Source organism: Mustela lutreola, chromosome 8 (genome assembly GCF_030435805.1).
Source record: "Mustela lutreola isolate mMusLut2 chromosome 8, mMusLut2.pri, whole genome shotgun sequence".
NCBI classification, from domain to species: Eukaryota; Metazoa; Chordata; class Mammalia; order Carnivora; family Mustelidae; genus Mustela; species Mustela lutreola.
Genome location: NC_081297.1, coordinates 70,191,116 through 70,211,611, shown reverse-complemented (window position 1 = coordinate 70,211,611; position 20,496 = coordinate 70,191,116). Strand labels below are relative to the sequence as shown.

The following is a 20,496-nucleotide window of genomic DNA, read 5'->3' as shown; positions in this document are numbered from 1 at the left end:
AGATAAGATGTGTGGTCAGATCATAAATAGTAAACATAAAGCCAGAAACCCTGAAAAGCTACATTCTCGGTGAGAATGCTTAATGGGAAAAAATTGCCCAAATAGGGAAGCACTTTAGAAACTTGGTTATCTCGTCATGAGGCTTTGGAGAGAAGGGGAAATGAAGTCTCCCCCTGAGAATTTTAGCCATGAGGTGTACTTCAAGTGGGTGGAAGGCCCCCAACTCTCACTACCTGCAGGTTTTTTAAAAGCCTACATTAAGAATTTATTTTAAAGTGATCCCAAGTTAGACGTTTCCTTATGCCCTTCACAGAACCAAGCATAAATTCTCTCTGGAGGAGCACATTAACAAATCAGTCCTTAAAACATCTCCACAAATCAAATGCCAATAAACATAATTGCATAACAAAAGAAAAATTACAAAACACACAAGAAACAAGTATCATGAGTAACAGCAGTAAATATAACTGGTAGAATTAGACTACTACAAAGATTTCCGTTTTTAGAATTATCCAGGTAGAAGATAAAATATTTTCAAATAATATATTCAAATAAAGAAAGAGGGGAATTGAAAATGTAAGTGAGGAATGAAAGAATGGGTTATTTGAAAATGATCCTCTAAGGAACTTTCAGAAATAAAACTATATAATGATTAAAAGGAAGAATTTAGTTGTTGGGGTGAAGAGCATATTAGAGAATTTAGTAAACTCTAAAATACACCTGAAATACATATTCCGAGACTGATAGGGAAATAGAAAGTAACTAAAAGAATGTAAGAGACATGAAGTGAGCGGTTACACTGCTCATCTCATCAAAGTTCCAGAAGGTGAAAATAGGATGGGAGAGAAGCAATATTTGAAGGGGGGGGGAAGGCTTAGAATTTTCCTTCACTGTTGAAATGCATGAATCTTCATCTTCCAAAATCATAATAAATTCAGAATAGGAAAAAAAAAATCATACCTAGACAAATGCGGTGAAACTACATATTATCAAAGGAAAAATAAATTCAAAGGTAACAAGAGAACAAAACAAGAGATGAGAGTTCATTTCTAACTAGTAACAGTGGAGGTCAGGAGAATAATATCTTCCATTCTCTAAAAGAAAGTCATCTTGTTAAAGTACACCCCATGAAACCTCTTTTGCAATGATAAGAGCCAAGTCTCAATTTTCTGAAAAGTAAAACAAATTTTATCGCGAACAGACCCTCACAGAAGAAAACTTTTCACAGCAACATTATTTAAAAAAAAAAAAAAAAGGCAATCTGAGATTCAAGAAGGGATTTGTGAACAAAAAATGTTTCATATGTTCTTAAATACAAGCAAAAATTAACTAAATTAAACAGTAACCATCATGATTTCTTTGTTAAACATAAGTAAGTGTTAATAAAAGCCAGATGGATCTAAAATTCTGGAAAAATGTATATAAGTTGGGAAGGGTTGATGAAAATTCAGTCACTGATTTCTTTGAATTGTTTGGGAGTAGAGTGATGGTATTAAATCAGTAGATTTTACTAATTTATGTGTGCAGAGGAAAATTCCTAAGGCAGTTTCCTAGGGAATAAAATGAAGATTTTAGCATCCAAAACAATAGAGAAGAGAGGAATGAAATAGCAAATAAAAAGTCAATCAATATGAAAGGAGGCAAAATTGAAAGAAAAAAAAGATTCAGCAACAGAAGATATAAAATGAAGAGGTAGAAATAAATTATTTTGGCAAGCACAATTATTGTAACCTTCCTGTCAGAGGACAAAGATGGAGAGATTAGCTTAAAGTAATTCCATCTCTGTGCTTTGCAATAGTTTTCTATTGCTATGTAACAAATTACCACAAACGGAGCTTAAAACAAGACCCACTGAAGTCAGAAATCCATGTGGGCTGCACTGGGTTTTCTGCTTCAGATCTCGTAAGTGAAATCAAAGTACTGGCTCTTATGTGGACTGTGTGGGGAAGAACACACTTCCAGGCTCATTCAGCTTGTTGGCAGAATTCAACATTCAAAAATGTTCCTTTTGTTTATAGGGCAGAGGTCCCTATTTCCTTGCCCCAGCCACTCTCAGATCCCTTCAAGTAAGGGGTGGGGGGTAAACCTAGAAGAGGAGGCTACCCCTTGCAATGAATCTCACTCATGTTTCAAATCTGTCTGATTAATTCTGCTACTTTTCAACAGCTCACACGACTAAATTTGGTCCATAATATTCTTTTTGTGGGTGCCCAGGTGGCTTAGTCAGTTAAGCATCTGCCTTTGGCTCAGGTTATGATCCTAGGGGCCTGGGATCCAGTTCCTGGAATCCAGTCTACTTCTCCCTCTGCCTCTCTCTCTCTCTGTCTCTCATGAATAAATAAATAAAATCTTTTTAAAAATAGAGTTATTTTTGCCATAAAACATAATCATGGGAGTATAGCTCATGATAGGCATGGGTTCTGCCCAGATCTAAAAGGGAAGCCATTACACAAGGCCAGGGATGATTGGGGATCATTCTTTGAATTCTGCTTATCACATGCTGTTTTCAGGAGTCACGTCCAAAACAGAAAGAGAAATTTTAAAAGTAAAAGAATGAGAAACATAGACTAGGGCAACAGTATCCAAATAAAATTGATCTAGTTACATTGCTGTGAAGCAAAATGGATTTTGGCATGGGAGGAATAAAACATTTTTAAGGCTAAAGAGAGTTACTAAATTACGATGAAAAAACTTAGTTCACCAGGAAGGTGTATAACAATTTTAAACTTCATGTATCCTGTAATAAACCTTCAAATTTATAAAGGATAAATGGACAGAACTTGATATTTGGTAAATCCACCACCATAGTGTTTAGGTTAAAAAAGAAGAAGTCCTGAAAATGAATAGGTAAACATCAGCATTAAGAACTTAGGAGGAAAAAAAAAAAAAATCCAGGAAAATCCATCAGAGTAAAGAAGAAAATGAAGATAGCAGAAATTGTTATAAGAGGATTAAAATATTTAAAAAATTTGGAAAGCCTAATAAAATTGACAAAACTTTGTAAGATTAACCAAGATTAAAAGATAGAAGTTATAAATAAATCATAAGAAAAATGAAAAAGAAATTATCAATGAAAATGCAATGGAGATCGAAGATATAACTATATGCTTCACTCTAGATAAAGCTCAGAAAAATGAGCAAAAAGCATACTGTATTATTATCTTTAACTACAAATACACAAATGAGTGATATATATATATCACTAATCAAAATTTTATTGTGCTTATGATTATATCCAGATTTAACCAGAAAGAAAAATAAGGGAATGGGAATTCTAAATACAAGATTTAGAGTTGTGGTTACCTCTCGTGGGGATAGATGGGGTAATCTGACTGCAGGCAATTAACAGAGGGCTTAAAGCGTTTGCTTTGTTCTCATTTTTTTCCAAGTTAGATAGTGGGAACATGCTCTACCATTTACTTTTCTTCTTTATTCCTTACATATACATTATGTGCCCTTTGGTATATATAACATCTTAAAGAATTTTAATGAATATGTAGCTACATCTGATATATTAACAAACAACAAAAAAGTTTAATTAAAATGCCCTCAGTTTAATTTTTAAAGCACATGCCTGATCTAAAATCAATATTTTACTTGTATTTGAAATGAAAATATGAAGTTTTATTTTTAGACAGTGCATAATAAGTAGGATTTCTTATTGGAAAGATACACATTCAGGTTATTGCTTTCAAATTTCTAAGCTTGTTATTATGTCACCCAAATACTCAGTGCATGACATTGTAATTATGTGTCTTCAGGCAACAGTAGAACATAAAGTAATGCTTGCTTGAACCTAAAAGCCATGTTACTTGGTGGTTGCCTTACTTTATTATCTTTCAGATTCTGAAAGCGGAACACAGTTGCTTATGTCAGGTGGACGATTATCATCCTTTTCTTTGACTTACTAACAGTAGGAATGGCAACCCAGTTGAACTTCTTTTCATTCCACTGGCCTATCTAGCTTTGTCTTTGTTACCCTGTAGAGTCGTCTGAAACATTTTTCAGAAATGGTGTTATATAAGCAGTATGGTGGGCTTCATAGTGATGCTGAGTCTGGGAGACTGAGCTGCCTCTTTTGACTATCAGTAAGACAAGCATGTAGTAGGCATTTCACTCAGAAAACTGAAATGCTAGAATCCTTAAGCGGAGATTGAGTTTCCTTTTGAGGAATGTTTGCTCTTAATGTGTTCCAAGGGCTCCTTGGTGGATAATGGTCCTTTTAATCACATTTCTAAAAACATCCTTTATTTATCTCCCTATTGGTTCGCCCTCCATTCATATATCCTGTCACAAAGCCTTCAAATTATGGTACATTTTTATAATTAATTTCTCTAGTACCAATCACTTACTTACCTTAACAAGACAGAGAAGGTATGCATGCCGAAAACTACTCATTCTTTCAAGCCACAAGCCAAAAATAAATGCTCAGCAGTGTAATACTGGGCTACCGTCATTTGGTAATTTGGCCACCCATAAAGAATAGCATGTCAGAAGGGGGTATAAATATTTTTCTGCTGGCTTTTTGCTCAGCAAAATCAGTAATCTCATTCTTTCTATTTATTCTAAATTATAATTCAATGTGGTGGAAAACAAATTGTGCGGGGGGATGTCGTAGTTATTTTGCATTTGTTAACACACTATTTGAAACTCTGCAGACCTTGCCTGGGAAAGTACTTTTTGATTGTGTATATTTCTGTATTCAGGTGATTCAGGTGTCTTTTTCTAAATGCTTCTATATTCTGAGACATGCCCAATTTCCTTACTTAATAATAAAACAGTCCAGGACTCATTGTAAATCAGTAGGGATCCAGCAATAAGGAGCAATACATCACAAAGGCAGTGCAGGCTATCATTGGAGATAATAAGCAGGTGCATTAATATTCATGCTTTATGAAACCCTGGTTGTGCTTCTAAAAAGCTGTAGAATATATTCCGGGTTTAATGTTCACTAGTAGATGTTTGCCAGTGATTTTCAGATACTTCTTGTAGCAATCCATTCAAGGCATACCTAGGTAATTTAGAAAACTTCCTCCATGGTTTCCATTTACTTAATTGCATACTCAGCTAATGTTTCTTACTGAGTGTGCATAATCCTTTCTGTTTGGACCTTGGGTCTTTCTTTGTCTCAGTGGGAGGTGCTGTTGTGTGAGACTGATTGTATATGCATGCCTGTGTATGTGGTATAATGTGTGTGTTGGGGGTTGGGAGTCAGCGAAAGGGAACAAGCTACATGCATTGCCCTCTACAGCATAATACCTCCCTAGTGGGGAAGAAATCCAATTTATATTTGTTTTTACATAAACTGACCTAAGACAGGGGATAAGAAAATAATGCTGTGCTCCAGGGATGCAAAGGTACCAATGCGTAAGGGTTCACAGGTTGGGCACTGCGCAACTCCTAAGGCTGCCATACACCATCCTCCTCTATATGGAAGTGTACTACTTTCCAGTCTTTATGTGATTCATATGTGTCCTTATTTGATTCATCTATAAATACATTTACAATAAAGCAGATATACATGTGGATAATGTAAGTATGCATCTTAGGCTTAATATTTCTCTTGTTTGAAATTATATTTGGTTTCTTTATTCTTCCAGGAGTTGACAAAGGCCATCTCTACCTCTTCTTAGAATCTTAACTACACATGCCTGTGTCTTCCTACCTTTCCAGGCAATGAAGGGATGGGCTTGGGAGGAGCAGGAATACTCTACCATCCGTGTACTCCTCCTCCACCTCCTCATCCTGTCACCACTACCACCACCATACCTGTTAGCATCATCATCACCACTAACCGCTAGAGAGGCTTTAAATGCAGAATGAGGGAAGAACTACTTGGAGTGTGCTATTTATCTGAGCCTTCCCCCCCGCCCCCGGTCTGTTCTCTATTCTGTGCTCCTCCTGATTCCTGTTTGTTCACTCATTCATCCATTTATCGTTTGATTCATCATCTCATTCAGTAAATGTTGACTGAGAGCTTACAGTATATCAGATATAAAGCTAAATGACAGGGACAGAGTGTGAACAAAATGGACAGGATACCTGCCATCTTGGAGCTTATACTCTGGAAGTGAGTGAATTAGCAGGCTTAATTCAGCTAGATCTTTTGCATTTTAAAGAATCCCACTTTATGTTCAGGGCATAGTTGCTAAACTTGGGATCTTTTACTTTCTCCCTATTCTATATGAAGAATTTATACAATATCAGCTTCTGTCTTAGGTAATATCAGCCTTTCCTTTGGGAAAGACAATCTAAAACAAGGTTAATTACAAACTGATTTTGATGCATGGATCTAGAGTTTCAAGAATACGAATCTCTCAATTCCTTCATTCCAGCAGGCCTTTTTGTATTGCTGTTTGGCAATAGAACATATTTGCATTAGAAGATGCCAAGATTCTATAAGAAAAAGGTAGGATCCCCAAAAAGATGAGTTTAAAAAAAAGAAAATCCGCAAGAAGCTTTGCTTATGACCATATGTTGGGTTTGTTACTGTGTGACCATTCCGAAAAAGTAGGATGGCTCTTCCATCCCAAATTTGTTTAGATGTTAAGAATGAAGATGTCCCATTTGCACCAAGAAGATGTGAAAAGATTTATTTCTCACATAGGTAAGGTTCTGGGGAGAGCATGGTAGATTCAGAAAGAGATTCAGAAATCCCTAAGTCAGGTACAGAGATTGACTTGGGTTTTTATTGTGGATGTTGGGTGGGGCCAGGCTGAGGGTTCCTGTGCAGGGTTTGAACTTTCTGCTGGTACAAAGGAAGGAGCTCCAGGATTTTCTTATCAGCTTTCTCAGGTGTGGGACAGAAGGGGAAGAAGGGGCGGTGAGACTTAAAAGCTGTTAGCAGTTGAAAATTTCAACAACAACAAAAAAATGGAGCTTCATAAATAGAGAACAAACTAGTGATTGCCAGAAGGGAGTGAGGTGGGCGATAGGCAAAATAAGTAAAAAGATTAATAAGTACAGACTTTTAGTTATAAAAAGGTCATGGGAATGAGAAGTACAGCATAGGGAATATAGTCAATATTGTAATGACTTTGTTATAACTTTACACGCGGTAACGACACTTTTTGTGGGAAGCATTTTGTAATGGTACGCTTGTCAAATCATGATGTTGGAACTAATATATTATATGTCAACCGTACTTCATTTAAGAAGAAAAAAATTTAAAAAGAAAAAAGAAAGAAAAAACCCTATAGCCAAAAAGAATGGAGTCATACTTCCTATAATTATGATAATGTTGGAAGGCGTTTGGAAAATAGAGCTGCAGTGTGGATACGGACTTTTTATTAATCTGCTTTGGAGCGAAGAAGCGAAGTGAACAACGGGAAGAAGTGGTGGAGCCCTGCTCACTGTCTTCCCCTCCCCCCCAGCTCAAGTGCGTCGTTGGCTTGTGACCCATGGCTCATAACCCTTCGCCAGCGCTCATGCTCTTCATAGCGATAAACGGTCTCTCCTCTTGGCCTGGGTATGTAAAGAGGCACGCATTTCGATGTTGGCTTTGGCTGTTGGTAAATGAATGTATTCTGAACCATAATTTTGGGAAGGAGCAAAACTCTTCAAACATAAAGCCTGCTTTTACAAATTAAAAGAACTTTGTCATTTTCTACCTTGTCCCTAATGAAACCCCCGAGGGAGTGTCAAAGCACAAACCAGAATATGGGTTTGGTTGGTATTGAAAACTTGGTGTTAATTGCCTATTTGTACTTGGTAAGTGCCCAGTACTGGCTAATAATTCTATCTAAATAATTTTTCTGTCATGTACCTGTGTATGTCTCAATGATATTCAAATGACAGTGGCCTCAGCAAAGTCAGGAAAAGAATACTGCGGCAAGGGGCAGTATGTCACTAATAGTCTCAATTAACTTTCTTCTCTTCCTTTTTTTTTAAATTAATTTATTTATTTGAAAGAGAAAGCGAGAGAGAGAGAGAGAGCACAAGTAGGGGGAGCCGCAGAGGGAGAAACAGGCTCCCCGCTGAGCAGGGAGCCCGACACAGGGCTTCATCTGTGGACCCTGGGATCATGACCTCAGCCGAAGACAGATGCTTAACCTACTGAGTCACCGAGGTGCCCCTCAATTAACATTCTTAAATGGACAAGGAACTAAAAAACAAAGATATCTTGGTCATGATAACAGTTATACAAGGACCTTTATCCAAGTGTTTAAAAAGTAATTATAGAAATGCATGAAAATCATCTGTTGCTGATGGCATATTTTGCTGTAATTTTCATGAGACAGAAGACATCATCAAATTTGAAAACCATTATGCCTATTATATTTAGGAGACGAAAATTCTACCTACTAAATACCCTTAGAGAATACTTAACATTCCACCGGCTAAATACTTTTCACATCTCACTTATATACTAAATATAGGTAGCCAGATAACCTAATTAAATTTTATATTATGACATATGTTGAATATAAAGCAAAACTTTCCTTCAAATCCTCTCAGAAAATCTGAAACAGCCTTATGTTCAAATTCCTGCAAATTTTATATTATGTTTAATTATTTTATTTTTAACAAAGTTGTATTTGGAAAAGACAGTCTAAAACAAGGTTAATTATAAAAGGTTAATGATTTTGAATGTTGTTCAGGTCATTTGATAGGTAATAACTTAAAAAAGAGACAATATCACAGATGTAATAATTTTTGATGATATGCCCTCAAAATTGCCAAATATATGTGTCACACAAATAAGCCATTTAGTAATCATTTCATATTAGCAATATAGACTTTTCATTTTAGAGTAGGAAGATTTTGGCAACCAACCAAAAGAACATGGAGTGTAAGAGTCAGAGATGCTAACTTTATCTTAAATAAGAGTAAATCATATCTTTAACTCTGAAGCATGATTTGTGATTACAGAGTGCCAAATGTAGTGACTGTCAACTAAGTTTCAAGACAATGTGAAGAGAAGATACGGTGTCTACTGATCTCGGGCAAAATTGGCAAAGGACAGTTCTCCAACGCAGGTGGCACTCCCTCAGAGGCCTGGAGCAATAGGGGTGGGGAGTGATGATTGAGGGCCCTGCCCTGCCCCCAACATGAACCTCTTGCAAAATGCTAGTCCAGAAAAACTCACATCATTCACCTGGTAATCAATTCCAAAGAAAACAGCACGAGAATTTTGTCTCTAAAAACAATAGAGGAAGAAAATAACAAGAAAGTCCAGTAACAGGTGAAGAACACTTCACCAGAGAAATGGTACTGTGAACCAGAGGAAAATTATGATAAAAACAAAACACTACAGTGAATCAAAAAAATTGGTGAAGTCATTGTCTTCAAAAGCAGTAATACAAGAATTCAGAGAAGATGCTGTGAGACAATAGAAGATGAAATGAGATGGTAGGCTCAAGAAAGAAATGCAGAAGAAAGAAAATTAGAGAGATGTCAAATTGGACTTTCTGCAAGCATTAATTGACACACTGAAAATCACAGTAGGGGACATGAGTGAGTGAGGGAAATTAAAAGTTAGAAAGGGGGAGCCTGGGTGACCTAGTTGATTAAGTGTCTGCCTTTGGCTCAGGTCATGATCCCAGGGTCCTGGGCTTGAGTCCCACATCGGGCTCTCTGCTTCTTCTTCCTCTCATCCCTGCTCATGCTCTTCTCTTTAGATCTCCCTCTCTCAAATAAATAAATAAATGTTTTTTTAAAAAGTTGGAAAAGGAACACAGAGAAAACCAGTATCTGCAGAATTATTCTTCTAAAGAATAGAACTAAAAAATGGAAAAGAAAAATAATAGTTAAAGATTTTTTTTTAAGATTTTATTTATGTATTTGACAGATAGAGATCATAAGTAGGCAGAGAGGCACAGAGAGAGAGAGGAGGAAGCAGGCCCCCTGCTGAGCAGGGAGCCTGCCATGGGGCTCGATCCCAGGATGCTGGGATCATGACCTGAGCTGAAAGCAGTTGCTTAACCCACTGAGCCACCCAGGCACCCATAGTTAAAGATTCTTAAAAGACTTAACAGAGTAAGAAAGACTTGAATCTTTAGACGGAATGGGCTAATTGTGCCTGGAAAAGTGACAGACCACAATCAATAAACAGCAAAATTACTGCACTTAAGATAGAAAAAGGTTAACTGGACATCTAAGCAATGAAAATTGCTTATAAAATTCATGTATAAAGATGAAAAAAAAGGCCAGTTTTCAGGTTTTTTTCAGATTTCTCCATGGCATCACCATGGTATTAAGAAAGAGAGTCATGCCTTTAATTCTAAGGTTAAAAATAAAGTGATTCAGGCTAATTATTAGTTAAATATAAGAAATTATACTCAGAAATTATACTCAGGCTAATTATTAGTTAAATATAAGAAATTAAACAGTTGTTTGTAATCTATGTTATTCTCATGACCCTTCCTGAAGAATATGTTGTAGAACAAAGTGTAAGCATTGGAAGCAGTGGAAAAACTCCAGCAGAAGTACTGGAAAAGATCATTGAGTCTATTTAATTGTTGGACCAGGTTAAAAGAAATGTCTAGTTTCTGATTATAAACCCGAAAATAGGAGAAGTCCCAGACCCCAACAATGCAGAAATGATGTATAGTGTAAGAAAGTACAGTATTCTGATATTCTCATTTTTATAGATGAGGGAAGAAGACACCATTTAAAGATGATGAGTAAAATAGGATATGAGGTACTCAAAGAGTCAAAAAGTTAATGGTAAAATAACGTAAGTATAATAAGGTGACTGAGGGTAAGAAGGCAGAGGGAGAAGTAGAAGCTCATCTGTGAATAAAAATCTAAATAAATAATGCATACGTTAGGTGAAGTTTAATTATAAAGGTAATTAGAACAATATAGAAACATTTATATTTTAGTGGAATGCACATAGTAAATGTATGGTGAGAGAAGAAAAAACAAATTATTTATCTATTTTAAATTAAAATTTATTTTTTATTAACTATAGTCTAGAAGGGTTTCTTTGATCTTTAATACTTATTTTCAATTTTATGAACAATTTCAGGGTTGTCTTAAAATTTAAGAAAACTTCTGTCAAGTTTCTTGCATATGTGACCTGAAGGATTTAGAAGAATTTTCCAGAGACTAGCTCTGGCTCTGTAGTTGAAACCATAGCTATATCTGTACTGATATATGATGATGTTCAAGATATATTGTTAAATAGAAAGAAGTTGCTGGCTCAGTCATTAAGCACCTGCCTTCGGCTCGGGTCATGATCCCGGGGTCCTGGGGTCGAGCCCCACATCAGGCTCCCTGCTCAGTGGCAATCCTGCTTCTCCCTCTTCTGCTCCCCCTGCTTGTGTTCCCTCTCTCAGTGTCAAGTAAATAAAATATTTAAAAAAATATATCCTGCTTCTCCCTCTCCCGCTCCCCCTGCTTGTGTTCCCCCTCTCAAGTAAATAAATAAAACCTTTAAAAAAAAAAAAAGAAAAGTTGCAAAATACCATGCAAAATTATATGTATGTGTTTGCGCATCAGTATCCTTACTGTGTGTGCTAGTGTATTAAGAGAGTTGCACTTATTTCTCTTAAATGATTCTCTGCTCCACAACAACAATCTCAAGGGTGGCACCATGCAGCCACAGTCATCGTCACTGTGTTATGACCTTTTCTCTCTTATTAGATCAATATCTCTCATTAACATCAGATGCTTAACATAACGCTATATCAAATGAGACTATAGATACAGTATGTAGTGCCCGTATGTGAGTAGTCTATAATTAGGCCAAGAATATAAAATGGGCAACACTGGAGAATGATACAGATGGCAGTCAGCACTCAGTTACGTCCCACGCATCCTCTGGGAAACCTTCTCAGATTATTGCAACCTTTGGCAATAGGTTTGATTTTTCACAACCATTTCAGGCTGTGACATATTTTAACATCATGCTGTATCTTTATCATTTTCTAAGAGTTCAGTACATGAAAATCTGGTCTTTATGGATGAGATGAGACTGACCGTCAAGCCCTTTGACTGTAAATCCAATTATGTAACACAGTCCTGTGAAGCAAAGTGATTAGGTAGAAGTTCTAGATAACAGCAAAACACCAATAATTCTTAGAACACCTGCTCACATCTGTTGTGTGTCCATACATGATGAATAATGATGAATACAAAATGGAGGTACAGAGAGGTTAATTACTTTGTTCCAAATGGAAAAATAGTAAGAAACAAAACTCGAAGTCATCCAGGCAGGCTGGCTTCAGAGCTGGTGCCCGGGAGAGTCCGTTAAGTGTGTGACCCTGGATGGGTTATTTCATCTCGCTGATTTCTCTTTCTCCATTGGTGGATGGTGGAAAATAATGACTCACTTTGTAAAATCACTATGACAATTGTTAAGAAAAGTACCTCTGGGAGCTTTGTAATCCATGAAGTTCTCTGGCAAATGTATGCTATTACTGTTGTCATTGCTGCCTTTGTGCTTCCATTTTTCCCCCACGTCACATTAGCTCAAGTCATGAGGGAGCAAAGTTTCCACTTAGATTCTTGTAGAGATAAATTGCTTTTGCAGTCACTTACTGACTTTTAAATCTCAACATTCATGTTCTTACTCAGATTGCACAATACCTATGCCCTAGAACAGCTTATATTTTACTGAAAAAATCACCCGACAAGATGTAATATAATCAGGCTATAATGAAGTTCTGGATTTTGTGCACATACTCCCTAGGCAGGAAGGGGAAAGGCAAGGACTATGGCACTCAGAGAGTTAAACAAATTTCTCCCAGTTTAGAAAGAAAGACCTGGGATTTTGAATTCTAGTTATCCTCCTGTGGGAGAAGCATCAACAAGTTTCGTATTGTATTTATGCTACACAGCAACCTTTGTGCATGGTCTTTAGTCCTGCCTTTCCTGCATCTTTTCCCACAAAGACTGTCCTTGACCAACACCAGAAATGAATTTGATTTCTCTAATGCAGAAGGTAATTGGATTTTTCTTTATTGAATGCATCCCTTTAATGACCGTCTCTGCTCCTGCCAATTTAGCTGCAAGTGACCTGACATTGATCTGATGATATGACTTAAAATAAAGAGTTGGAACTGGAGGTGAAAAAGACCAGCTGTCTGGAATTAGGAAAAAAGAAAGAAAGGAAAAGTGTGCTGCTTTTTTTGTTTGTTTTTGCCTCATCTTGCCATTTTCCCGAGAAAATCCTTTATCCTTGAATGTCATTTTTACAAAACATGCTGCTGTAATAATTGGTCATACAGCAGCAGATTGCCTTCTTCTAGAAAATATAATAAGTATTTCCCAGAAAGTGCCCTGGAGAAAACATTGAAAATTGAATAAAATCCACCCAGTAATCATTCTGTTCCTTGGAAATATTTATTACCATGTAGACTGTTTCTGGAACAGGGTAAATATTGCTGAACAGAATTAATTAAATCTTTTAGGAAGCTGGTGAAACATGAAATATTTATTTAAGTATTTATTTACTTAACCTTGAGGTTTTGTAAAAATAAAGCTTGACACAAGAGTTGCTATTGAAGAAAGTTACAAAGGAGTAGTGGATGAAACTGTTGTTTGGAAGAATAACAATTCCTTTCTCAAGGGAAGTTATGATTTAAAACACTTTTTATACCCAAGAATATATGGAATTTAAATTTTTCTACTTTTGCCTTGTTTCACTTTTTAGTAACAGCGTAACTCACTTGATTCATGCTTAATTTTTATTATATCATCTTCCCTTTGTTCTGACAATATCATGAATTTTCTTTGATCAATGATACAATGCATGGGCGTTAGAGTGAGAAAATAAACACTTGTAAAATTAAATTGTGAAGAAGAAAATAAATGAGAAAGTCATAAATTTCTTCCTAAAAAGGAGTGAAATCAATGTTTTTCCCTTTTGAATTTTTAATGTTAGTTGTACACACAATTATCAATATAACTAACAATTTCAAGAAATTAATTGAGTTTGTACTATAACCATTTGTGACATTTGTTGAATTTGAAGTTTCAAAGCCACATCACACAAAATTATTATAAGACCTATGTTAGAGCTGGTATAAATCTGCAGTGTTACTTGGTGAAGAGCAGTGAACTTCCTTTGGTTTTCGTCAACCAAGAGAAACATGGGAGCTCCAGACTAAGATATTATGTTGAGAAAGAATATAAAGAAGAATTAAGAGTGAGTGTTTCCTGGAGACTGGGCTCCTTAACCTCTGCTCAGACTGCATTTTAAATGAGCATGTTGAAGCCCTGGCATATTTCCAGAGGCCATTTCTGGGCTGCTGTGTAGCACAACAAAATAGGCTTGCTTGAGAATTGATGTGCCTTCCACAGAAAGTCCAGTAGGATTGAAGGGGTCATTGATCCAGAAAGACTCCCCACTGAATAAAAATCTTTCATCATAAATGATTAAATTTCACCCATTGCAAGTCAGGCCATTGTTGGAAGTTATACTTAAGTGCAATATTAACACCTTAAGAGCAAGAGAGAGGTATATTTTAATGGATGTAAGAATTCTTCCTTACTCAATTCTCTAAGGAAGGAGAATTCTTCCTTACTCAATTTATACTCATTCTGTATAAATTTTCTTAATTTTGAATTGGCTTTGGTTGTTTGAATGTGAACATTATTAAATGCAAATCCAATTAGTAACACTATTTTCTTCTCTTGAAGAAAAGAAAAAAGTGTATGTGTGTGATTGTATGTACCCATATCCAAATACATTTTCTTTTATGAGAAGAAAGAAGGAAATTCATTCTGCATCCCATCAGGCTTTTAAAAATGATTTTATAATAGGTTACCTATTTATGATACTTTGGACATTTTTTGAAACCATTAGTATGGGATGTGGCCAATGAGCAATTTATTTTGTTTATGCATTTTCAAAAATAAGCATTTATATAAAATCATTTTGTCATTTATTCTTTAAGCAAATATTATAAAAGAACCTTAGACATTGAAAGGGATATAGAGACAAATATTCACCTTCAAGGATTTTAAAGCCTAGTAGAGAGAACAAATGTACCTAATAAATAAAAAGTTGAAAGCAGTGAGCCACATAGAAGGAGGGATCCAGAGCTATGGTTGGAGGGGACAGTGAAGACATCACAGTGTGTGATGGTGATGTGACTTTGTCTAGACCTCAGAAGATGGGCAGAATCTGTGCATCTGAGAAAGAGAGGTAGAATATTTTTGGAAGAAATAGAACTGCAAATGGTGTGGAGGTGGGGGAATGCTAAGCTATTAAAACAAATAGTTTATAAAACTGGGTCAAGTCCCATACCTCACACCATAGAAAGAAAAAATGGAGAGAAGGGAAGACAATATTTTGACTAGCAATTTAGGTAAAAATCTAGACTGAGAAAGAAATATTTGGATTTTGGAGTTTTGAATTTAGACAATAAATACCAATAACTATGGTATTTTATTATTTATGTTTTATTTCTATGAAGAGGTCAGTAGTATCTTAAAGATGCCTTCTTATATAAGGTAATCTTGATTGATGTTTTTAAAAAAATCTCAGTAGTTGACATGTTGAATCATCTTAAATATGCTCATTCATTATGTAAAGTCAAATGAAAAAACTAAAATTAAAACTAATTAAAAACTAGGGCGCCTGGGTGGCTCAGTGGGTTAAAGCCTCTGCCTTCGGCTCAGGTCATGATCCCAGAGTCCTGGGATCGAGCCCTGCATCAGGCTCTCTGCTTGGCGGGGAGCCTGCTTCCTCCTCTCTCTCTCTCTGCCTGCCTCTGCCTACTTGTGATCTATCTGTCAAATAAATAAATAAAATCTAAAAAAAAAAAAAAAAAAAAAAAAAAAAAAAAAAAAAAAAAAAAAAAACTAATTAAAAACTAAAATTTTTAATTGAAAGAAGTCTATTCTTAATTTTATCTCTGCATATAGTCTAGCATTAAACTACAAACATTTTATTCTCAATAAAGTGCAAATTATATGAATATTTAAACCTACATGTAGGATTTCTGAAAGTGCTAAATAAGTTTGTTTTGTTGCTTCAGGTCACTGATATGATGCTTCAGGACAAACCTTACCCTGATTGGGGAAAATCCGCAAGAGCTTTCTGGAAGAAAGGAAATGTTAGGATCATTTTATTCTGGTAAGAAATTGTTTCATTTATTGATTTTTGCCTTGCATGATTCATGAAAGACTTGAGTTGGACGTAGTTTTTTTTTTTTTTAAAGATACACAGAATTCTGTGTAGAGAGGCATTTCCCGTGGATACTGTGTTCCATTAAGATGATTAAAACCATCATGCTGCTGATTATATGAATTACTTTCTGCTTACACATTGTTGCATATACACATTTACAAGAGATACATTTGCTAATATAGTAATACATATTTTACCAGAGGTAAGTAGGTTTTTGATTCAGCAAAAACAAGCTGTAATTTTCGTCAATGAAATCTGCTATAAAAATGTCTCCAGTAAATTCTAAATTTCCAGTATATTTGACAGGATGTAATTTTGCTTTGAAGGAGTTACACAGAGAGGAAACCTCTTTACAAATCACATCTGGCTCATTGGCATTTCTTCTTTATGTAATTTCTTTTAGCTCTCCAGCCCAATCATTGCAATTAAAAAATAATCCATGTCTTATAGAACTTTATTTTTAATCGAGTCACCATTATTTATGTGTATTTGAACAAGTTTAGACAGAAAAGATACGAATAAGGAGTCAGCAAGAAGGGCACTTTGCATGGCTGGGTGATACTGCCCAACTACAGAGTCAACCAGAAGTATGAAAAGGTGTGTACTAATGCCCAGAGGGGCTGGGGTTGATGATAACTTGTGCCGGTTACATTCCATCCTGTTTCCCTGCCTTTTGAAATGATAGAAAAAATATTTTGTTTGTTCTTGGATTTAATTCTGGGTCTTGACTTCTTTTTTCCTGTTCAAGCTACAGAAGTCAGGGGGCAGAATATACACTCTAAGCTATCTTTGTGGTTTAACACTGTAATTAAATTTTGGTAGAGTTATACGGCATTTTGAACTCAATTCTTAGAAGGTAAACAAAAGTAGATTTCAAGTAGTGTTGTAAAAATGAGTATGATTTTGTGGATGTTTATTTATACCTTGTCTCTATGAGTCAAGTGTGGCTTATTTTTATGGCGCATTTAACCTTCATATTCTTTTTTCCCTGTGTGTCATCTCCCCATGAAGCTTGTCTGAATAATATACAATATAATAATTATAGAAAATATTTATTGAGGATATGTTTTGCTGCAGGCACTATGCTAAGTATTTAACATTCTATTTATTTATTCATTTAATCCTGACAACCTTGTAAGGTAGGCACTGTTATTGGGAGCATAGGTCTCTATCTCCAGAGACCCAGTGTTTAATCATTACACGAGACTACCTCTAGAACAAAGGATACATCAGTGTGCAAATTTCCACATGATTAACCTTACTCCTGTTTTAGGTTATGGTGCTATATTGAGAATACGAGATTCTGGGCAGTGATTCCACCCTATAGAATTCTCTATAGAGGTTGTAGGAATCACAATTTTAAAAAAGGTAGATGTTAATATTAAAAGCACTTATGAACTATCTTGAAACAATATTAACTTACTATGGTTACATAAATTTTATTTTGAATAATGCATCTTCAAAGGCAGCCTGCTGATTATTGTTCAGTATGGAAAGTTACTCAGGTCACATTTGTACTATTTGTGAAAGTGAGCCATGTCTATAGTAATCTGAAGGCCCTCTGATTTTTGTCATTAGCTACTCTTAATTGCAATTGCTGATTCAGTGGAGAGGAATCCATACTGGATTTTTCCTTAAGCATCTTAGTGTGTGTTCCTTGAACATTATTACTCAGGTCTACCATCCCTTTTATATAAATGGGCTTATTTTTGACCTATGTGATAACATCATTCCAAATGATGACCTAAAGAATATTTTAAGTATTATAAGAATAATTTAATTAACCACTGGCAAATAGATAATATGCTTGAATGTAGAACAATTCAATTCAAAAAATTCACACTTATCCTTGTAGTCATTTTTTTGGTAAGTTATCGATTATTAATAATATGGGAGATGGTTTTTCATTGTTATATTTCAAAAGTAGTATTTCAAATCAGGGAGAACATAAAATAACTGGAGGAAAATTTAAATGCTACTCTAAAAATATTTTTCCTATTTTATCCATTTCTATACAGTTAGATTAACTTGTCAACAGTTCTCAGGGTTTTAAAAAAGGAAAATCTGATGCAAAAAGTTGAATATGGAAATTATGTGGGAAGCAACACAATTTTCTGTTTTGTTCATACTTTTTGGTTAAAAGAGATTTAGCAAGTATAAAGGGCATTTGTTTTCTTAGCTCTAAGAGATAACGTACAGAAATCATTGGCAAGGTTTCAGATGAAACAAAAGATAGTATTTACACAGTATGTGTTACTCAGTCAAAAAAGTGCTGTTTTCTTTTGGTGTTGCCCCAGTTAAGGGAAGAGAGATTAGTGTGAAAAACGTATGCTGGAGAAGAAATTTTGCAAAGAAAAGCTTTCTTAAGTTGCAGTGTGATTCTGTGTAGCAGTTTCAACAGTACAAAATGCAATTTTGTTCTAGTAAACTTACCTTTTACCAACGTGTAGCTGCTTTAACTCACATGTGTCTGTCAGGAACTATTTCCCTTGCAACTGTGTGGCTGAGTTCTTCCTTAATTCCTGTGACAGATGTCTCTATATTGAAGAAAATAGTTCTTACTTCTATCTCTAATTGTGCCAAGATAACGCTGCTATAACACATGGGCTTTTTATGCTGGGGGTGAGACTAAATTGTCTTTGTATATGAAAATACTAAATGGGGGCACCTGGGTGGCTCAGTCGGTTAAGCGGTTAAGCCTTTGGCTCAGGTCATGATTCTAGGGTCCAGCGGTCAGGTTCCTTGCTCAGTGGACAGCCTCCTTCTCCCTCTCTTCCCTGCTCCTGCTCTCTCTCACTGTCTCTCAAATAAGTAAATAAAATCTTTAAAAAATGAAATGAAAATACTAAATGGAAGAGGGAAGAATATTTATAGAACTTCCCTTCTGAAATCACTCTCCCAGCCCTTTTGATAATTAAGAAGAATAAAGACCTAAGAATTTAAACTCTAGGTTAATTCCATATGCTGTTTCTGTTTTCTAGAGGGGCCATGAAAAACATTTCCACTCTCTTGTATCTGGAGCCAATATGTACATAAACAAAGATATAAAAAAGTGAGAAATATGCACCTGAAACTCACATAACATTGTGTATGAACTATACTCAATAAAAAAATTAAAATATATTAAAATCAAGTAATATGTTTATACTAGCTTCTATTTCCTCATTTTATTTATTCCTTTGTGGCACAGTTTGTATGCTTTTTATGGGAAGCATCTTGGGATAATATTTCCCAGCAACTTAACTTTAAAAAGAAAATTAGGGAGACACTACTCTGTGATTAGTAGACCAATAGGTAAAAGGAGAGATTGGGAAATCTGGAGTTCATTTGGGCTTCACAAATACTCCAGTTCTTTTTTATTTTTAAGATTTTATTTATTTATTTGACAGACAGAGATCACAAGTAGTCAGAGAGGTAGGTGGAGAGAGAGGAGGAAGCAGGCTCCCTGCTGAGCAGAGAGCCCCATTCAGGGCTCGATCTCAGAACTCTGGGATCATGACCTGAGCCAAAGGCAGAGGCTTTAACCCATTGAGCCACCCAGGCACTCCCACAAATACTCCAGTTCTTTGCCTTCCAGACACAGGAGAGGATTGCACTTTTCTGCCGACCCCCCGTCCCAACCATATCACTTGCTTTGACCAATTAAAGTGTGAGTGAAAGTGGCATATGTCACAGCTAGGTAGAAATTTTCTTCTTTTTCTTCTTTCTTGTCTTCTTCTTCTTTTTTTTTTTAATTTTTAATTTTTTATAAACATATAATATACTTTTATCCCCAGGGGTACAGGTCTGTGAATTGCCAGGTTTACACACTTCACAGCACTCACCAAAGCACATACCCTCCCCAATGTCCATAACCCTATACCCCACCTCCCCCAGCAACCCTCAGTTTGTTTTGTGAGATTAAGAGTCACTTACGGTTTGTCTCCCTCCCAGTCTCATCTTGTCTTCTTCTTAAGTAGGCTCTAGGCTTAGCATGGAGCCCAATGGAGGGCTTGAACCCATGACTATGAATTCAAGAGTCAGGTCTTAACTAACTGGGCCACCCAAGCACACTTAGGTAGCATTTAATTGACAAAGAAAAGCACAAAGGGAGCTCTTTTGTCAGTAGCAAAAATGGAAGTCTACATCTAGTTGGAGCCCTCATCATTTAGGGAACCAAGCGTAAGCCAAGAATTCTTAACAACACCGTGGTCATATAGTGTGAGAAATAATCTTTTGCAAATATTAAGCCCCTGAGATGTGGGGATTGTTTGAAACTGAATCCTGCTGTGTACAGAAATTGATCCTAGGAGCAGAGTGTTGCCATAACAGAAGGCTGGAATTTTTATCTTAAGGGCTGGACAGCAAATGGCAAACAAACAAAACAGAACCACTGATGATAGAAGCTGGAAAAATGATAACCTAGTTGTTAT

General features: G+C 35.9%; 1 protein-coding gene across 3 annotated transcripts in view; it reads left to right on the top strand.

The window, feature by feature from the left end:
• The window catches only part of TMEM117 (transmembrane protein 117), a 500,039-nt gene that overhangs the window by 295,742 nt on the left and 183,801 nt on the right, over positions 1–20,496 (top strand). For all 3 annotated transcript variants that reach the window (XM_059185591.1, XM_059185592.1, XM_059185593.1), the window contains one exon: positions 15,933–16,030. In XM_059185591.1, coding sequence (XP_059041574.1) covers positions 15,933–16,030 — 98 coding nt within the window. The remainder of the gene's footprint in view (positions 1–15,932; positions 16,031–20,496) is intronic.